The sequence below is a fragment of the Mixophyes fleayi genome, chromosome 1 (assembly GCF_038048845.1).
Source record: "Mixophyes fleayi isolate aMixFle1 chromosome 1, aMixFle1.hap1, whole genome shotgun sequence".
Lineage (NCBI taxonomy): Eukaryota > Metazoa > Chordata > Amphibia > Anura > Limnodynastidae > Mixophyes > Mixophyes fleayi.
Genome location: NC_134402.1, coordinates 347,516,105 through 347,538,577, shown reverse-complemented (window position 1 = coordinate 347,538,577; position 22,473 = coordinate 347,516,105). Strand labels below are relative to the sequence as shown.

The 22,473-nt window shown below is 39.7% G+C and overlaps 1 protein-coding gene across 2 annotated transcripts in view; it reads left to right on the top strand.

Annotated features, from left to right (window-relative positions):
- Window positions 1-22,473, top strand: part of ADGRD1 (adhesion G protein-coupled receptor D1) — a 434,837-nt gene that overhangs the window by 294,099 nt on the left and 118,265 nt on the right. For both annotated transcript variants that reach the window (XM_075176425.1, XM_075176435.1), the window contains 2 exons: window positions 5,669-5,780; window positions 14,075-14,228. In XM_075176425.1, coding sequence (XP_075032526.1) covers window positions 5,669-5,780; window positions 14,075-14,228 — 266 coding nt within the window. The remainder of the gene's footprint in view (window positions 1-5,668; window positions 5,781-14,074; window positions 14,229-22,473) is intronic.

Sequence of the window (22,473 nt, the reverse complement as noted above, 5' to 3'; positions counted from 1 at the left end):
GACAACTACCCCCGGACCAACATTATTGTGTGACAGGATCATTTAGCTTATGAGTCACCCTACCTTTGCAGTCTGGCTGGGCCAAGATGCAAAATGTATACTTAACCTCATGTGTCAATCTCCCATTGTCCCATAGATTGTAAGCTTGCGAGCAGGGCCTTCTCACCTCTTTGTCTGTTTTACCCAGTTTGTTTATTAGTTTATTACATTTGTCCCCAATTGTAAAGCGCTACGGAATATGTTGGCGCTATATAAATAACTGATGATGATGATGATAAACTAATGGTGGTATAGCTATCTCAGACACAAGTAGGGCTAGTTGTCTGTGGCAGACTTAAGGTAATCAGTGAAAGGATGGTCAAGAGAGAGATGGGCTGGTGTTTGGGAGCATGGTTCATAAACTAATACTCACACACTTTTCAGGTAAAAGACTAGTCTATGCCGCTACTCTCCTCTGGCTGCCCAGCGGATGAATGGATATTACATTGTGAAGAAAGTAGTGTATGCACTCAAATTATGAGTTTCTGCTGATGTTCAAAGGTTATCGTGTCTATCCAACTAATGTGTTGAGGGCAACTTAATTTATCTGTTTTTAATAGATTATCATCAATTAAAGAGTTGGACCATGCACACTAGAAAGATAGAGTAAATACTTTGAGCATTAGTAGAAACTCTAATTTAGAGTATGGAGTCTACAGTACTTTATTTATACTGTTTTGTGCATTGAAATAGGCTAAGTTAATACCTTTAGACTGATTTTATTGGAAGGGGACATGTTGTATATTGTACTATGGACTCAGGTATGTTGGCAATGCACATACAGTATTTATGGGAAAATAGTTGTCATAGAAGATGAAAAGTACATGTATTTTCTCTAAATGGTCTTTTTTTTGTTAACGCTCCCACAGAGCTGCATGTATGTGAATACATGTTCAACTTACTATTAATATACAATATATATAGCACCACGATATTTAGTCGTTCACATCAGTCCCTGCCTTATTAAAGCTTAATGTCCATATTCTCTACCACACATACACGCACACAAGGAAAACCTCCCAAGTGTCCCAATTTCAGCGGGAATGTCCCGATTTAAGAGCTCTGTTCCACCCAGGACATGTTTGTCCTGAGGGGGTTTGTTGGGGGAAGCGAGCGATGTAATGGGCAGTGTAGTGCTTTATAGCACTAGATAGCCCTCTGGGACATGACCACGCCCCCGTAGCAGCCTCACTATGCTCCATTTTAATGTGGCCATTCACCCTGACCCACTAGTGGGGACAGACATGTTGGGAGGAATGCACAAGGATCCATTTTAACAGCAGCCAATTAACGTACCAGTATGTTTTTGACTATAAACTATAATCACCAGCGCCCAGAATGTACTAGTTTTGCTCTGTATAAATAAAATATTGTTTTATTAATGTTCTTGGACTACATCCGTATGGTTTTCTTATCTATCTAGAGCCTCTTACTCTCAATATTTTGTGACTTTTTGCTGACTGTACTTTCATATCTGGCTTTCTCAGAACTAAGGATGTATCAGTGCTGTTTCTGTTAGTAATATAAACTATATGCAAATTGGTACATTTTAGAATAATCCCTATACTCTAACCTCATTAAAATCTATATTACTTTCAATGGCCATTACTTCCGCAGGATCTTTAGGATAACAACGTACAGAGTAGATAATGCGTTAAAAAAAGTTTATGACCAGCCATATATCACTATTAAACTTCCAATTTATATACAGTGATTTTTACTCACTAGAATGAGACAGAAGGAGAATTGTTCTTCGGAGACAGCTGAAGGAAGAGCTGAGATTTAATATTCCCAATGCAGACAGATCTCTGTGAATCAGTATATTGTGCAGGCTGAAAAAATGGAAACTGTTGAGGCAAGAAAAACAGCATTTTAGATTAATACACGGACATTTAACACATTTAGCAGAAGGTTTTGACCCACTGGACTTTGGAAGTGTAGATGAATTGTTTATGAATACCATCTGTATTACAGCATTCCAATGCCAAGGTGGAATAGTGTCATTTGATTGTCACAGGAGGCCGTTGAAATGTTAACACATAAAGTAAGGACAATTTCATTGAATTTAAAGCTCACAGATATACATGGATTGGGAAGGCATTTAGTTAGCCAGCTGATATCAGTAAATCACATTGGAATGGTTTCCCTGAGGCTCATGGCTTCTGGCAGAATTGCCTGCAATGTGTTATGTTGTGAAGAGGACTTACTGTTTTTGTGGATAGTTAGTAGTCCTGACAGCATGCTAGAGAGTGCACTTTATACTGTATATTATAAGTGGTTCCATATGGATGGTGATAAATTCATTGCTAGGCATAGCAGTATTGGCAGTGCTGTGAACTGTGGATTTGTGTAAGTCTGAATTTAGAATAATCATAAATAAACTATGTGTGAATTGCATATTGCACATAACCCATCTGTTCTTACAAAACTGTTTTGTATTATTTTTTTACTTTGAATGGAGATATGCACTCGTGGTCACTTTATTAGGTACACCTCTATGCCTGCTTGGTAATGCACATATCTCTTAGACAATCATGTTGCAGCAACTTATTGAACAAAAGCATACAGATATGGTCAAGAGGTTCAGTTGATGTTCAGACTAAATACCAGAATGGGGAGGAAATGTGAAGGAATGATTGGTGATGCCCAACAGGGTGCTTTGAGTATCTCATAAACTGCTGATCTCTGCAATAAAGTCAGATAACAGTCTCTAAAGTTTACAGAAAATGGTGGGCAAAACTTAAAACATCCAGTGAGAGGTAATTCTGTGGGTGAAAATGCCTTGTCAATGAGACAGGTCAAAGGACAATTACCAGTTTGGTTCAAGCTGATACAAAGGTGACAGTAACTCAAATAATCATATGTTGCAACAGTTGTATGCAGAGGAACATCTGTGAATGCACATCGCATTGGACCTTGAATTGGATGGGTACAGCAGCAGACGACTACACCAGGTTCTATTACACCAGGTGTAGCTAAAAACAGGAAACCGAGGCTACAGTGGTTACAGACTCACCAAAACTGGAAAAAGATTGGAAAACGTTGCCTGTTCTGATGAATCTCAATTTCCTCTGCAACATACAAATGGTAGGATCAGAATTGTCATAAACAACTTAAATCCTTCCTTCCTTGCGTCAGTGATGCAAAGCTGGTGTGATGGTTTGGGGAATTGTTTCTTGGTACACATTAAGCCCCTTAATACCATCTGAGCATCATTTAAATGCCACAGTCTTCCTGAGTACAGTTGCTGCCATGTGCATCTCTTTATGACCACAGCTTACCCATCCTCTACTGGCTACTTCCAGCAGGATAATGCACCATGTCACAAAGTACACATCATCATGTCAACATGGACCAGAATCTCTAAGGAATGATTCCAACACCTTATTGAATTCATTTGGCACACTGGTAGCTTTAAAACCGAAATTGCCAGGAAGTGTCTAATATATCTTCATTGAAGCCTGGGTTTGAGTCTCTGGAGCATTCACTGTCAAAAATGTTTAACCCCCATCTACAATATGCAATTTGTAATTGGCCTTTAGATCACTATAGACAGGAAAAGTTCAAAACACCCTAATGGAGATCAAGTCAACAGAACACTCATTTTGGAAACAGAACGATTTGCTTTAGCTGCAACTAAACCACTTCAGTTATGTGACATCAACAGCTTATGTCATAATTAGGTTTGTAAGCTTAGCCTGGGACCTTAATTAATAAAACTACATTCATGATTAGGCACATCATTAGAAGCTCTGCAAGCTATACCAGCAAACCCAAGCATGAATGTGAGTATGAGCCATTATAACACCAAATATCGACACTGCTAAAGCCGTCCACAGGTGGTTGGTACACTCTGTCCCCAGTAAGAAGAGGACATCATACTAAGTCAGTGGATGAAGCAACAATTGAGAAGAGAATGTGGAATATCTTGACTGGCACCTAAGTTTGAGTCTACAGAGCATTCATTTTTACCTTATAACAAACTACTTTTTTGTAATCCTTTTATTCAGTGATGAAATGCAAGCAGTGAGATGTAACAGCTAGCTAGGACAATTGGGTGACTAAATAGGCTTTGTGATGTCACTGCTTGTTATAGAACAATTAGCTATTATTTCAAGTGTGAGCTGTTTATTACACACATACATATACACACATTGTTTTTTGCTGGACAGTCTAAGGTAAACTTTTTTTTAACCTTAATTTTATATGAAATAATGTTAAAATTAACATTGGTCACATATTGGCGATTTGGAAGAAAATAGAGTTTATGCTGTTAATTCTAAAGGCAGATCATCAATGAGTATCTTCTTTGCTATATCTCTAATGAAGAAGGGACATACGAGTCAGTGGACAGCGCAATGATGATGAAGTCTCGGTCAACTACCCCATGGAATTCCTCAAACCTCCAGGAAAGACTCATTACAAACTAACACTGAAGATTGAAGCCCCTACATGAGATGTTAATACCCCACAACTTTGCAACAGAACCTGAAAGCAAGCTCATGGTTGGAATCCCCAGTTTATAGAAACCACCATACTAAATCGGATGTGACAGGGGGCAGTGTGATTTTATAACACTCATGGTCAGGGAATTGTCCTTTTAGTTTAAGTGCAGTCTGTGCTTCTCACACGGAGAGTTGTATGTTGCCTGTTTGAGAGCCAGCAGGTAAATACTAACCTCCACATCCTGAACCCTACTGGAAGAACCCATATTATATATATATATATATATATATATATATATATATATATATATGTGTGTGTGTATATATATATATATATATATATATATATATATATATATATATATATATATATATATAAAATATATACACCCTATGTAGACATGATGAAAATAATGAAAAAGTATTTACACTTGCAACATCATTAAGAGCCATCTAGCTAATGTCTAGTCATTGTTTACAGCTTTTCCTTTGTGTTTCCATTTTTATAATAGTCTCTTTCAAACATGTTAAGCAATGCATTATAAGCATAACCGAAAAAGTGAGAGTACAAAATATTGTTGGGAATCTGCCCCATGCATCAATTACCATTTGAGTTGTATCCATTCTACCTGTGGTCCTCATTTTATCACCTCTAAGATTTCAATCATTACATGATGTTCTAGTACAATCCTACTTTATTCCAGAATACCGAAAATTCTAAAAGTAACACCAAAACATCAAGGGCAGCGTATTTGCCAATAGCCACAAGGTTATAACATACCATTGTTATTGTTCATGATACATAGTAAAACGTAGCAGCCTGGCCTATCTATAACACACGTCAATGATGCAGTACCCTTGAGGTGAAAATGTGTGTTTTACTATGGATATGAGACAATGGTGTTATAGTGCCTTTTTTTTGGCAAAGCCATTAAAGATGTGCAGATAAAGTAACCAATAAATATATGATGTCAAAGCACTTTTCAGGGAGCTACTACATTGATTTTTATTGCAAACAATTTCATCTGGAGAAAGAACGTTCCGATTGGCTGTCTCCAAGGACTTACATTCAGTTAGCCTAGTTATTTGTTTTCATAGAAACCTGTTTAGCACATGTAATAATATATGTTTTGGTGCTTATTTATTCCTGACTTGGTTGCTTCTTTTTATATTTTGTTACATAGTTCAGTGAGCACAATCCGAAATCAGCGATATCACATCCATGCCAACCTCTCATTTGCAATCCTGGTTGCACAGATCCTGCTCCTTGTCAGCTTTCGTTTTGTACCTGAGACAGTAAGTGACTTTCTTCCTATCAGATAAAACTACTAAACAATGACATGTTAAATATCAGTTATGTTTGCTGTAGACCATGCAATTTAATTTCTCAAATTAATGTAAAGTTTAGAGTAAAGGTGAGGCAGTTGCTATAGGTATTATCTTTAGTATTTATTATGGTAAATAATGTTGTGTTATACTGTGTGGCTATGTCATCTGTTGTCCATGGCTGCCTTTATCACTATGTATGGCTCACTACAGTCATAGAGTTGTTGATGTGGCACCACTGCAAATATTATAATGGTGTCCAAAAAGCTTCAATTACACCAACTAATTAAACAACCCATCATGTATACTCTTCAGGCAAATATAGTGTATTTTGCTCTTTGTTGTGTTCACCAAGATGTGAATACAGTGCGGACAGTTCTCGAAACAGTTCTTAATATACCTTATTGTTAGTAATTACTGTACTGAGCTCAAATATCATAAAGACCAAATATCATCATTCAGAGGCTGCAGAGCAACATAACATTGAATGCCCATCAACAGTTTAATACAGACTGTAAAATAACTTTACATAATGTACTTTACCCATCCGTACATTAATATAAAATATTAACATAAGAAAAAAAAACCCAGATCTTCTTTGGCATTTGTTTAGACATCTCACTGGGTCCTGTGCATCAACTATAATAAGCTACAGTATAGTGTATGAGAGAAGCACAAGTGTACCTCAGTAGATCTTTTAGTGTAAATTGTGGATATGGAGTGTTTAATGCATTTCAATGAGCCTATTACCCTGACTTTGCAGTGGCGAGACTCAGGGGGGGGGGGGGGGGGGATACAAAATCAGGGAATGTAAAATAGTATTTGGATTGTATACTTAGTTTAAAGAGTTAAATGTTTCTGATGATTTTTGACAGTTTTGAGATCAAATCTCATGCTGACTTTAGATTTTATTTAATCACACATGACTGTCAAAGTAATGTAAAACCGAAACACTCCATCACTTGACATTTCAAACACCAGAAGCAGAAAGTTGATTTTTTACAAAAATGTACTTTTTTGTTCTTACAACTATTTTTTTCTTTTTTTTTTTCCTCTTTCCTTTAAAGCATGCCCTGGCAAATAACTGATGAAAACATAGACTTGGAAGTAAAGTCTAACTAAACTAGCCAAAATAAATGTTTGTTGCACAAACCAATTGTATTTATAGACAACTGGCCAAATGTAGCATAACTAAGTATCCAGGATCCAAGGAGATTCAATAAACCCTTTTGGAGAGCTACGGCCAATGTTTTGTATGCCGTAATGTTCTACGTCTGCCAAACCTAGGAGGCAGAAAAGCTCCATTTACCAAGTATTCTATTTAGCTGTCCCCAGTGCATTACTTACTCCCGCACTGCTTTCATTTCATTTACTTGTGGGTGTTACTGTGTGTAAAAGATATACAATTCAGCCTCTTCCAAAAATGAGACATTTCCAAAATCATTTATATAACAAATGACAACCTATCCAGCCATGTGAAGGGCACTTTTCATTGTAAAAGAAACAAATAAAAAACACCCAAACAAATAAGCTGAATGTATGTGATAAGATAACACAGTTTCATGTAAAGGTGCACTTAACATCTCAGTTTCGCTGCATCAGTGTGACAGGAGCCTCAAATTATTACCATGTGTTGCCAGGGAAACTGTGTTTTCCATGATCTAACTCTCTGTATGGGGCTTCCCGTTCACTTGATTCCCTTTCTCATTTCTTCGCCCCTGTCACATGTAGCCCTGTCCTAACTTACACACTCGCAGGAATGCTGTCAGGCCTGAATAGAGGAGAACACTAACTGGTATTAGCACTACTGAGCTAGTGGGTGCGGAGTCTAACGTACCCCTGGTATTTGCCAGGGACCCCCGCAAAGAGGTTTGGACTTCGTTGCACAGGGCACGCAGGTCGCGGTCCTATTAGCCAGTTGCCGGTGTAGTGAAAGAAGGGTCAGACGGTCTGGGTCAAGCCAATGGGAATGCAGGGTATAAAAGAAGACTACAGGAGGGTAGGCAAACAAGCCAAGGTCTCAGGAACAAAGTGGGGCACGCAGATAGGAGGATGGTCGACAAGCCGGGTCACAACAGGAGAGCAGATACACAGGAGGAAGGTCTAGGAAGTCAGGTCACAACAGGAAAACACTCACTTGGAAAGCTAGAGGCAGAAACCTGTTACTCTGGCACCCTAATGGCGCCACAGCCAGGTTTAAATAGGGGCAGGGAAGCAGGGATAGGAGGAGGCTGATTCAGGCACGCAGAGCATGCACCCAACGGAGCTGGCGACGCGGCATCCCTGTTGCTAGGCAACAGGGCACCCTGAGCAGCTTTCACAGGCGTCCGTCCCCGCCAAGCGGAAGAACAGCAGGGACGGCGCCTGACAAATGCATAGGTTGTTTTCTCCCACAAGACAAGCACACTTTCTTCTCCTGCTGTGATCAGTTCAATGACCTGATTGGCTACAGCTTGTTCTGTCCCCACCCACTTCACACTTAAAACAGAGAAAGGGCAGAAATTGTTGACTGAATACAATACAGTGCTCAAAGCCTTGTCAAACGCACCTTAACCACGTGACTGATAAAGGCAAGTGGGACTGATTGAGATGAGACAGTCCAGATTTGATGGGACTGTCCTGTGGTCCCAAGAGTCTGCATGTTTGTCCTGACAGTTGGCATGAATGTTCCAACTGGGAATTTGGGAGATAATCGCACGCATCTAACAATGGTGAATGCAGCATTTCAAAGGTGTTTTCAGAAGAGGGGAGAGCACAGCCTACTGCCTCTGAAGTGCTTAGCAAGCCCTCGTGGTGTGATTACATTTTCAACTCTGCTTGGCCATATCCTGTTTTGTGTGTGTGCCACTGCTTTGTCCCAATTTGTGGGAGGCATATGTTAGGACGTATGTATACAGCAGCCCAAAGCTGAGTAAGGCAAGTCCTACTTCCCATGCAGTTAAAGGGTTACAAGAAAACCCACTGAGCATTGTGAGTCGTCTTGTAGTGTTACCACCATGTGCCCCATAGACAACAAGCACTGTAAAAGCTGAAGATAGTAGAGGCACTTGCAGAGTCTCACTTGCTCTATCTGTGGTTCAAAACAACTTTTTTGGAAAGGGAATGTCCTCTTTTCCATTTGAGGGAGGCCCTGCTTATTGTAATGAAAGTAGTATGTAGTTGTATGACAATCTCTTCCTTTCAACTGTCCAGCTTTTTTTCAGTAAATAAAAGAAAAATGTGTTATATGTTAAAATATGTTTTAACCTATAACACTTTATGGAAACTACTGTGTATTCTAATCTTGGGTTATATTGCAATCACTTTTACTTTCTGAAAAAGTCAAGTCTTATGAAAAAAAACAAGGTATGATTTGTGTGGCAGCTGCACAGAAAAATTAATGATAATGACGTTGGAATGTAATGAACCCAAATGTGCCAGAATAAGCTCAGCACAGGGGTGACAAAATTCTTTAACAGCAAAGGGGTTAAAAGTGCACCCATGTAGATGTAAAGATGAGAGTGTCCATTAACCAATGCTTGCAGGTTGTGGTAACTGTGCAATGCTAACCTAGTGTTCCATGAGACAATGAGGATTATTTCCGAACATTGCATTTAGGTCCTAATTTGCTCTAAACCTTAGGAAACAATAAGATATTTGCTTTTATGGTCTATATAGTTACCTTATACAGATAAAAGCTCTTTGGTAATTGGTTGAGTTGCAGTACTAGTAAATAACCCTTGATGAGTGCAGGATGTTTTTTTAAAGATGACCCCCGTGATTTGGTTTTGGATCCGGATTAATTTTGTGTTTTTGTTTTGGCAAAACCGCCCTTACGTGTTTTGGATTTGGATCCCTATTTTTTTTCCTGAAATCCCTATTATTATTTTTTTTGCTAAAATCACAGAAGTTGGCTCTTTTTTTGTTCCTAAATTATTATTAACCTCAATAACATTAATTTCCAGTCAATTTTTGTCAAGTGACAAGAACACTGCTACGCCTCCTGTTTCTGTATGAGCAAGCGCACTGAGCAATGTCACTGGAGAGTGGAGAGTGACAAGAACACTGCTACTCCTGTTTCTGTGTGAACAATGGCACTGAGCAATGTCACTGGAGAGTGGAGAGTGACAAGAACACTGCTACTCCTGTTTCTGTGTGAACAATGGCACTGAGCATAGGCACTGGAGACTGGAGAGTGACAAGAACACTGCTACCCATGTTTCTGTGTGAGCAATGGCACTGAGCAATGGCACTGGAGAGTGACAAGAACACTGCTACCCCTCCTGTATGAGCAATGGCACTGAGCAATGGCACTGGAGACTGGAGAGGGACAAGAACACTGCTACCCCTGTTTCTGTGTGAGCTATGGTGCTGGATCACCTGTGGAGGGAGGTACTTATGGAATCCAAAACCTGCGAGATCCGACAATGCAAAAATGACCTTGTGCCTCGATTCAGATCTGAGGATGCGCAAGTAGCGAGCCGGCTCGCAAGCCTACTCAGATCCCCTAAGTTCGGGCAGGTTCGGTTTTCAGAATACCGAGCCCGAGCTCGTTTTTTTTTAAACAATCATGTGTTGATTTGTAACACTATTGAAATAAATGGTGGCTATGGCAGTCTGACAAGGCTGTTGTAGACTTGCAATGGCTGAACAAAATGTAAATACTGAAAAAAACTGAAGGATGTAATTGTAATTCAAAGTATTCATCAAAAATACATTTTTAATAACGTTAAGACTGTAAGGTAATTAGAAGACATATTGTTTTATCGACTGTCTCTTTGGAAGCACAATGTAAGATAATCCTAAGTATCCTTAATGAGGTTTTTGTTAGGATTTGGGGCTTTAGTGGGTTAAACTAATTATGGAAAGGTTATTCTTTATTTAAATTATTGTTCCATCATCTGCTCTTCATTACTATTGTAAAGGGACATATTATTTTAGATTTCACCAGCCAAAGAATTAGAATGCAGTGGAATACTCGGAACACATGGCATAAACATGTAAAATATATTTACAGTTTGGGTTTAGTGTCCAGCCATAACAGCCTCCTGTCCATGTAATTTATACCACTGTTCTGTTCAAGGATATAGATAATATCAATGTGATAATGTGTGAGCCATTTGGAAAAAATAAAGCAGCTTTGTATTGATAGCAATGGTAGATCTATATCAAGAACAGTGGAATTTTTCCAATCTTCATAGCCGAAAATGGAGGACTTGCTATTGCAAAGGACACAATCACATACTCTAGAACATTATATTTTTGATTCATTAGTGCCCAAGCTTATATGCTAAATACCACATATACTTATAAGTATGGATTTCCCTGCTGAATGCCATTAATAACTGAAAGGTTGTAGTAGAGCCTATGGGAATTCTTCTAAAGGGCAGAGATGGTGGATCTGTCCAATGTCCAACCGGTTGAGGACATAGACCCTTTCAGAATAAATTGTAACCTTATTCTAGAATCCAGAAAAAATATCCATCACTGTTTAAAGTGATGGATATTTTGATTTTACTAGTTTTGATTTTATAAGTGATTTCACTAGTTTATTTTATTGTCTTGTTCAGGCCCTCTTGCACATGTTGCAAAATACTTATTCTTTTCTTTCTTGATATCTTCTGGAATGTTTAGCCATAAACTAATACAGTGATGGGTAACCTGACATACTACAAGTACAGTATGTATGGCATTCTAACTTTGAAAAGGGCCACACATTAACCATAATTTCAAGAATTAAAAAACAGCACAAAAATGACCTCAGCACCAACCACATCACTTATCCAAAAATGCCTCCACACCCCTCACTTGCTTCAAAATTCCACCTCATGACACTCAGACCTCCACTAACCATAACATGCTCGCTACATGTAGGCTCGAAACTCCCCCACATGCCACCAATATGCCACGCAGAGTTCTTTACATGCCACTCACACAACAACGTAAGCACTCCACCTGCCCCTCATACCTGCCCACATTCCACTGCTCACTAGCTAGTCTACAATCTTAAAATACTTACCTGCACAGCCAGAGCTAGCAGAGGAGGGAGAGTGAGTGGTGTAGAATACACTGCACTTCCTCCTCCTCTGATTGAATGGACTGTGTGACCTACCTGTAGTGTGCCGAGGAGGTCAAGTGATGCAGAAACAGGCTAATGTTATATATTTAACTATTTGATAGAAAATCTAATTCCAACCAGTACTGGACTAACACTTCATGTTAATGGATGCTTGGCTTTGCAATATATTATTTCCAATGTACTCGATTATTAAAGCTGTTACATGTATTGTGTGAACCGGAAAAAACATTGATCAGAATAAGTTTGAGATCCGCTGAATTCCATGGTCTTCTTTATAACTGATCTGAAGTGAGCAATTCCACCACTGTACATTTGAATGTTATGTTTCTAATAACAATTACAGGAAATCCAAGATTATTGTATTGTTATTGTTTCTTTATTGTATAAATAACCCTTTGGTCCCTTAGCCTGTCCAAGGAGATCTTTGCCAAAAATGTACTTAGCTTCGTAGACTTTTGGGGAACTAAGGGTTCCTTTCAGGTACAGTACCTTCTTGGCTGAGGTCCGCCCTGTGTGCTCACAATGACTAATCCACTTAGCAAATGTTTAAAACTGCCACAAGCAAATCATGTTCCCAGAAAGATTTCTGGAAAAAAACACACTGGCAGATGAAACTGTGTTGTTGTAGGTAGGCTATCTTGTTCCCTTACAGCTGGCAATGCAAATATTATGTAATAATCCCTCGTCTCATCCCTCTTTGAGCCTATTCTTCAAATCAATCCCTCCAGTTTCCCACAATGAAACATTCTTGAAAACATATGTGTATTATGATATTTTGTTATCTTGTTAGATGCAAAAATAAGATACCCAATCACATTGCTCCATCTTGATAGTGTAATCCAAGGGTTCATTACTTTAAGATACACTTTAGCAATTGGTGAACATGATAATATTAATGTATAAAACGCGCTAAACAAATCTGGTTACTAATCGTGCTCTTTGCCCTAGTCATGCACATTCTGTTGACAATTTTGTGAGCTTTTTTCTTATCTTCAAGTAGAAAAGCAAAACCAGGGCACGTGAGCATAATAATACATTTTATATATATATATATATATATATATATATATATATATATATATATATATATATATATATGAAGCACTGACTGTATTTGTGTCACTCTACAAAGCAGATTATCACATAAACCAAAACTGCAAAACCATCAAAGCGAGAAAAAAAAATTTAGCCACTGAACCCAAAACAAGTGTAACCAGTAATCTAGTTCTGTAGTCCTCTTATATAAATGTCTTTTCTCATCACCGATGTATAAAAGCCTTTCCATCACCAATATCTTATATCTCACTCACCAGCAATTTGCTTCTGAAGATAACAGGACTGCTTTAATCTGGAAAAAGTCATTATACATGAAATATGGAAAATAAGTGCAGAGAGATTGTGATTCTGTACTAGGGAACAGGAGCTATAATCAGTATTTTAACCTCTTATATGCCAGAGGGCTGTCTCCACCTGGCCAAATTGGTGTCCATGCTCTTCCCTTTTGAACCTCCCCTTCATGCAAATAAGAAGATCATAAGAGAGGGATATTAGTACCCACTTGTCCTGTCCTGTTTAAATCAGGTTTAGAGCATTAGAGTACAGAGCAAAGCATCATATAGAATATAAGAAATACTAATGTTTTTTATTTTCGTATGGTTAAGTTGGGCTGCTAACTTGGAGAGATGCACTCATACTGGTCATAACCTGATTTTTAGGCATGGCTGAAAGTGATCCAATCAAATCCATTCTTGTTATTGTGATTGATTTGGGGGCACAAATGTTCCAATATTTTTGCAGATGTGGCCACGAATAGTAAGAATATTTTCATGCCTCTGCAATTGTTCTAATGAAAAAGAGAGACAAATAGGGGCATATTCAATTACGATTCCGGTCCGGGGGATCGCGCCGGAACCTATTTTTATGCATTTACAGACACTTTGTCAGATTTTCCGATGTATATTATTCTAATAAATCAGTGTACTACAGAACAAATAAAAAAACTCATAAACATTACAATAATATTGCATACTATAAACTATAAGGTGGAAGCTATTATAAATGTAAGAGACAGATCCATTTGTTAGTCAATGTAAGTGTTTATCCATACAAATCAAACCCACAAGGGGTCAGAAAGAGGGGCGGCTGGGAAGTATGATTTTTATGAATGCATTCTAAGACCTGTGTTGTTCCATGTATTTCCTTGCAGTTACCCTGCAAAATCATAGCGATCCTGCTGCATTTCTTCTTCCTAAGTGCTTTTGCTTGGATGTTGGTGGAAGGACTGCACCTCTACAGTATGGTGATCAAAGTTTTTGGTTCAGAAGAGAGCAAACACCTCTACTACTATGGGATTGGATGGGGTATGTCTGTTTAATTGCTACACTCACAGTGCAAAAATATGTGTATTTTTTTCTACAATTTGTATTTGATAATATGAGAGCAAGAAGAGAACGAATGGGCAATGGCAGCCGGTCCATGTTATTGTGTTCATCACCATTAGTAATTTTTTAATTCAAGTGTAGAGCAACTTCATGTACAGGCCCCAGACTTAATGTATTTTGCTCACCTGGTTTCTTTCTTCCTTCACCCACCCTATCTTTGCAGAGCTCCAACAACATCCACAGTTCCCATATAAAAGATATAAACATATTCTACCCATAATTAAAAATCATGATTGAGTGTGATTCTTATGTTGGCAGACATACATAAGAAAGAAATGTGGTAATATAGAAGTAATAAAAAGTGACGAGCTGATGAAACAAGGGGTAGCCTGCTGCCTCTGCAATTATGTTACCTTCTGCCCATGCTTCTGTGGCTTTCTACAAATCCAGGCTGTTTTGAGGATGTAAAGAACCATGATCAGTAGAAGAGAAGTGTGTATGGAGGTTATGTAGTTACATTTCTTTCCAGATAGGAAAGAAATGTGGAATTACACTTCTTTTTCTTACAGATACAAGTGTATGTTCATGAGGCGCTTTTTAAAAATCAGCCTGTGCCTACTTTTGCATGTTTGCGGATACACCTGGAAATTGGCATGATGGAATGAGTGAAATTGTCTAACCTACTGCCACTTTAGGGCCTCAGAGTAAAAAGTGGAAGAGGAACTTCATTTATTGCTTAAAGTGATCTTGACAGTGAACAAACATTGGCACTTTCTGTATTACAGTTGTTACTTTGACACTTTTGTGCTTGAATATTTTTAACATTAGTTGGAAGAGAACTGCCATTTTCTATGAAACATTTAGGACGCCAGCAAGCAGAATTGGCACTGTTTGTTTTCACTTTGATGCAAAAGCCTTATTGTCTGCACTGGTTGTTCTTTCATATGATCTATAATACATGCATGTAACACAACACAACACCTTATATTTATATTTATATATATATATATATATATATATATATATATATATATATATATATAAAATATATATATATATATATATATATATATATATATATATATATATATATATATATATATATTACTAAGTATTTACATCACAAGTTTGTTCTGGTTATAAGTTCACTAGATCAAAAGCCAGCATGTGCAGTACATCTCTTGCCATCCTGACCTCCCCCCCCCCCCCCAATCTTAGCGCCAACACTCCCGGCCTTCCCCCCAGCTTCTTACCTAGTGTGGAAAACGGTGGGGTGGCATCTTCTCGGGAATGTGGTGCTGAGCTGTGACAACATATCACAGTGCCCAGCCCATTACGAGCTTCTACCCGTCCATGTCAGTGTAGTGGTGCCACAGTAACAATTAAGACACTGAATAAGTGACATTATGTCGCTCATTAAGTGTTTTAGGCACTACCTACACCCTGGTGCCCTAGACAACCTCCTAGATTTGCTTAGAGCTAGTGTTGTAAATGTCTCCTAGAGACTTAGAATTCTTAATTTAGTCTATGTTCAGTCAGCCTATATTTTTTGGGCTATACCTTACCTTTTACTGCACAATAAGTGAAGTGTCAGTCATCTTGGATGGGCTATAAAGGAGATAAAGACATTTCTACAGGAAGAATAAAAAGGTGGTGAACAGATTGGAAATCCGGCAAACAATAGCTGCTAACTTGGCCCAAGCTAACCTGCCCATCTTTTATATCATTAACCTTTTCATATAAAGCACCATTCTCATTTCTTTCTTCCTTATTGCAGTCGAGAATATTAATGTGTCTTACTCGCAGATCTGTATCTTTTTTTCTTTAATATCTGTTAAACCACCTCTGACACCAATTTAAAATCTGATCATGAACTATGCATGGATATTTTTTTTTAGTAAGAATGAGGTTTTTTTTATAAGTATTTTTCAAAATTTTTAAAAAGTACAATGCTGAGAGAATAAAATGAACATCTGTATTTAATTGTGCATAATTTTACAAATGGCTTACAATGAGAATTGTATTTTACCTGACCCAATTCTGGGAGCTATCTCAGACCTAATTATAAAAATAACACATACTCTGTGCAATCATAATTGGAATACTTTAAAGTTACTATTATACTGCAAGTCATTTTGATAATGCCTCTAATTTCTATGCATTTCTACTGCTATCCAATTTAGATATTCCTGGCTGACCTTTTATTTCCTTATCCTCCTCATGCTTTAATCTCAGCTGTAACCTTTCCTTCAGTTTTTCACTAAGACAGTGTTATTCGTGAGGTGGTCAACCTCATGAGGCGGCTGATATATTCTTCTGCTATGAGCCTACAGGAAATGAAAATTACACAATTCACACTTATGCAATGGGACCTGTTTGCAGGATAATGTTTACTTCAGTTTTTCATTTACTGATGGGTCTGGCAAGCCATTAAATGTCTTTGACAGAAGTTTTAAAATATGTAATCATAAAACGTGCTTGAGAAAGTGTGAGCTTACATTGAGACATGTAGGCTCACACTGAATATTAAAGTTAGGGTCTCTTTTGGTGGACCCTACATTTAAGATTAAAATGCTTAGCGGTTGATAACATAACTATAAACCCTTAATCTTAACATTTTGCTATGCAATAACGACATCACACCGGCTCGTTGGCAAATTAACTTATTTATTTAATTAACCGTTCACTGATATGGTGGACACGACGCAGGATTGGCAATTGATCAATACCAATCTGGATGTCTTATCACGGATCCCCCACCCTCGAGACATAAGTATTTATCCACCATTACACCTAAACTACAAGGGTGCACTTATCCTTAAACTGGGATAATAATCCCCAGGCATTATGGATCCCAAACCATTCTGGGCTAATCGTAATGCCCCAAAGGGGATGTACTGGCATCTAAGCCAACTTTTCGAAGTGAATGGGTTCCAAACGCCTCACTATCAACAATGTGCGCTTTACCAAACTTGCTTAATGTCTGTACAGTGTTCTCCTGCCACACCAGGTTCCCTCCTGAACTTAGGCCCTCCACCATATTATGCGCTAACCACTTTGCCTAAACTGCATATATCTCCCCTATGACGAGACCAAAACCGTCGTCGTTCAGATGCACCTCATCAGGCCTATAGAGGCAGGGGGTTCTGGAACCTAAGCCTCGGGTGTCCGATCCCCAAACCCATTATGGACCAAATATACTGGGCTACAACCAAATTAACTTTCTTGCATTAAAGGTTAACTACCCGTCCATCAGGAAAGGACCTCCACACCTGTCGGATCACTATGTCGGACCAGCACAGGGGCAGATTAGGCCAGGAGGCATGCATCCTTGCCATGTTGGACTGGATTGCTAGGCTCAACTCAGGTGAAAAAGCAGCATATGAGGGGAAACCCACGCTCTGCTATTTCTCTAGACAGTAGTCCTTTAACACTCAGCCACCTCATTTCCCTCCGCAGATGTATCACTAGCCGCTCGGTGCAAAGCAGCCCAATGCATGAATGAGTGGCCCAGGACCCATATCTTCAGCAGAGTTCCATGCACTTTAAGCAAGGGCGGATTGGCCATACAACCTACCGGGATTTTTCACAGTAGGCCTCTGGCCTCAGGAGGCTATTGACCGTATTTTTTTCTTTTTTAAAAATAAAAATAAAAAAAAACCAGAATGGGCACTAGCGGAGGGGGTCAGTATGGTAGTGGGTGGCTGGCCCCTCCTTCGGGACCAGCCACCTTACTTAATGTGGCCGCGGTGCAGATTAATGTGCCTGGCTGCTTCCCCCTATCAGAGCTATAGACAGTGGTCACATGGGATGGCACCTGTCACGTGATGCCCGTACTTTGTGACTCCTATCTATAGCACCGATAGGAGGAAGCACCCACACATGCAGAGCGACAGGAGAGGCTGTGTGCATCTCTCAGACAGCAGATGTTACAAGGTAAGTGTAAGTGTAAGGGGGGAGGGTGGGGATATGTTAATACAGTGTGCGATTGGGGGGGGCTTTTAATATAGAGATAGTGTGTGAGGGAAGGAGGGGTATGTTAGTATAGTGTAATATATATATATATATATATATATATTGTGTGAGGGGGGTTCTTACTTAATAGTAATATTAATTGCGTGGGATGGAAGGGAGGGGGGTTCTTAATATTGTGTGCGAGGGATGGAAGAGAGGGGGTTCTTAATGTTTGTGGGAGGTAGGCTATTAAATTAATGGTAGTGTTTAGGTGGGGTCTAATTATGTAATGGGTAATATTTTATTTTTGGGATGATGGTGGGGCAATTTAATTTATTGCTGGTTCCTATTAATTGAATGTGGTGCTGAGTTTGGGGAGAGGATGGCTATTTAGTAAATGATTATGCTATTGATTTAATGCCAGGCATGGATGGAGTTTTCTAAATTTCATGTACCCATCATGTAGCCTCCAACATTCCAGGATCCAGACAAGCAACAACTGAGCTAAAGACACCAGCAGCCACAGGAGGTGAAAGGGACAAGAACAGGACAAACGTATACAGGTACACACACTGTGCACACACACGGGCCTACCATTTATTTGGCACCACCTACATGAGTCCACTTTCAGACTTTTTTCCAGGGCCACTTTAAGTTCCCAATCCGCCCCTGGCTGTAAGGCAGCAAAAACAACACAGTTAAAGCACCACACAGCATTCCCATAGGCCATCATGAACAGAAGTCACCACATAGCAGAATAAATAAGGCCCAAGACACAGAGAAGAAGAGAACGGAAGATACAGGTGAAGGTAAAAACCGTCAAAACCTTGTGGTGCCAACAGCCAATCAGGCCCACTTTAGAGAGAAAATCCGGAAAAATACCTTTGCGCTCCTGCACCCATCATCAGCACAGAGTCCTGTGTCAATGCAGAGAGGTCTGAGAAAGCAAAACAAAGGTCAGAAGATAAGAGAAGGCCTCCCATATCGCCGATACCCACAGAACTTCCATCTGCTTAATTCCTGAATACACAGGCCTGAAGCCTTTCCACAGCCGCAGACATGGCCGCACCTATCCTAAAGGTATGTATGCCAAATTATGTGCTATCAAGGTCCAAGGTGCCTAACATGCGCTTAAAGACAACCGTGAACTGGTACTGCGCGAGGGTGGACCCATCACAATGCACCAGCCATGGCAACACATCCTGCAGCCGGAGCCCAGCAAATTTAGTGACCGCCTGTAATGGGCAAACCGAGCAACCGTGCAGGGGCGACAGTGTAACCCATCGCCCCCTACCCATCTGGTCCGACTAGGAGTGACGCACCAGGCACGAGATGGAACCCGGCACTACGACAATGTGCTCATCCAGCATTCCAGATAACGAGGTGCACCGCCTACAGGCAACCAACTCGCCCCTCCCCACAGGCGCCAAAGAATAACAGGAAGAAGGCATAGCGGCTAAATGAGGCACTCCATGGTGTAGCTTTTAGCACCCTATAACCACCAAACAATGAAAGAGAAAAGTCGGAAAAAATATAACATCGCAAAATAGGGAGAGCGTAGTAAGGATAGTCAAACTGACACCCAGAGCTGCCAGACAGTTACTGCGTGGATACACCTTTACAAGTACTAGTCGTTTGGAAGAAATACATGTATAGAAATTATATCCATGTTGCAATGTGCATATACAGGGTACTACTAACAAAAAAACACTCCTCCTTTGTGCACATCTTCTAAATTAATGAGAGGTTTACAGAAAAAAAAGAGGAAGATCATAACCAAATAAAAGGCATACCTTTGAATCACCTGCTACGGCAGGTATTGCAGAAGCTAAAAGGTGCCCAGAGAGTGAATTATAGAGGACTTGATCACTCCACAAAAAGCTCCAGGATCCAATACTTCCAAACCCCCCAAAACCATCTTTCTATTACACTTAAGGATTGATAATGAACCATACCAGATAGCCTTTGGATGAAATACAAAGTAGCATGAGGTAGTTGGGGGTGCAACAATTGGTCAGAAAAAACACCCACTTTATCAATACTCAAACCACTGAGCAAACACCAGGATAAATGACGTACATTCGAAAAATAAAATTGTACTTAAGAAAGCCACTATCTTGGGCCTAGCGGACACACACATGCTAGGGATCATGGACATATAGGCCTACCCTGCCATGCACACATGAGCCCCTATTTCTAAACAACAAACCACAGAAGGAATACCCAGCTGATCATTCCTGACCAGCCTTGTATCCAGACCAACCAACTGATTCCCCCCAGTAAAGGAAATCAAACCCACAAACTGACCCCTGGAGAGCCGATGCCTACTGCAAGAAAATTGGCGTCAGTAAAAAAAAATATTGCCATCGCGTGCTCGAGCCTGTAGCAACACTGCTAGAGCTAACTCCCAATCAGCTAACCAGGCAAGATTGAACCCCCGACGAGCATAGAAGCAAGCAAAACATAACAGATGGTGGTGAATCCTAGGCAGACTTATATTATTGTTTATGGGCCTGCCCATAAATAAAGGGCTTCTGGACCCAAGTGTGGAAATTTGCACTGCCAGACTTGGTAAATTACTTACTGCATACTCCTGAATGGTCAATTCTGGGCATCTTGCCTCCTGACACATGGATAACCGCAGGGGGGCAGACTGCTTATGCCAATTTCTGCTGCAGCTCGGAAATCCGTTCTCTACATGTGGATACAGAAGTCCTCTTCCATGCTCGATTTGTTTAAGGAAAAAATGTTCTTTCTCCTGCAGATGGACTGGCTGGAGGCATCTCACAAGAAGGGCACATTAACTTGTAAGTTCTTCGAAACTTGGGAAAGTTACATTAATATATTACCTGTCCCTCGGAGAGTACCACTCCGTCAATGTTTCCGCCAGATGCTGTGGTATAAAAATAGAATGTTTCTTCAAGATCCTCCAATTTCTTTTTAGGGGACTAATATATGCCTTTTATCTGGTCTATCTGCACCTTGGACCTATGTTGCTATTTGTGGACAGGATGAGGAGAACTTAGCTCTATTTATTCTCTGTTCCTTGGGAAGGCTCAATACCTTGATATAATCATAATTTAACCCTGATATGTTTACTTGCCTGAATATGATGGGAATTCATATACTTGCTAAATCTAATTGTTGATTATGGAGTCAGGAAAAAGATTCAGTATTGTCATATCCATCGTGTCACGCCTATGACACAGTATGAGTACATATATGCTAATTATACTTAAAACTGTTTTGTAATACTTAATGTATACTTATGTATTGTACATATTCTGACTTCTTCAATTAAAGTGTTGGGAAACCCCCACCCCATAACAGATAGAAAATCATTCTCGCCCAACTGCATGGAACCATCCATGGAGCTGGAACAGATAGTGCCAGATCGCAAGCATCAAAGACTCCTCGCCACCAGACGGCTTGCTGTAATTTCACAGGGGACCAGGGCCGCTGGACATAACCATTTTCCGAACTGGAACAGAAAGCGGCAAGCCCTTAAGTGCGGACACACCAAAGCCAGTATACCTGTTGCTCTGATGTCACAGGGGAGTGGGTCTAGGCAAGACAGAACAAAACGGACACAGTGCTGCAATTATCAAAGCTATAGTACGCTCTAGGAGGTCGTAATGTGAAACATACCAGAGAAGAGATAAGATCATGCTCGGTTAATCCCATGTTATGTAAGGCACCCATCGCAATGAAAATAAATGTATATAAGTACCCCACGCAAGACAGGTCTTGGCAGCACGTAACATCAACCATTTATAACTTGGTGTATCTGCACATGAAAATTAACATGAGGAATAGGTTCCCATTATGATCGAAAACATCAAGCGCGCCTCTGAGCACTTGGGTATCCCATCCCATGCAGGTCCAACACTGACCCATATGTCGCAGCCGCATAGACTTGGCAGGCAGCTGCTAGGCACAACTTCAGGCAATAAGAGGACATGATTGTGTTATCACTCTACATGTATAATCCACTCCATGGTTTATTAATACTTTATTTTTATTTTTTTATTTTGCTTATTATACCATTGCCTACCTGATATGTGAAATGCAAAAATAAACAGTTTGGGATTAATACTGCCATCCATTGCATGTCCCCCTTTTATTCGATAAGCGCTGACACCCTGCAAACTGTGAAACAGAGGTAACTTGCTGAGGAGACACTCCAAACCTGTAAGCTACTTCCCTTTGACAGCAGCTCTTCCAAAACCTCAATCGTACTACCTTATAGCTAACCCTATCAGTATGAACC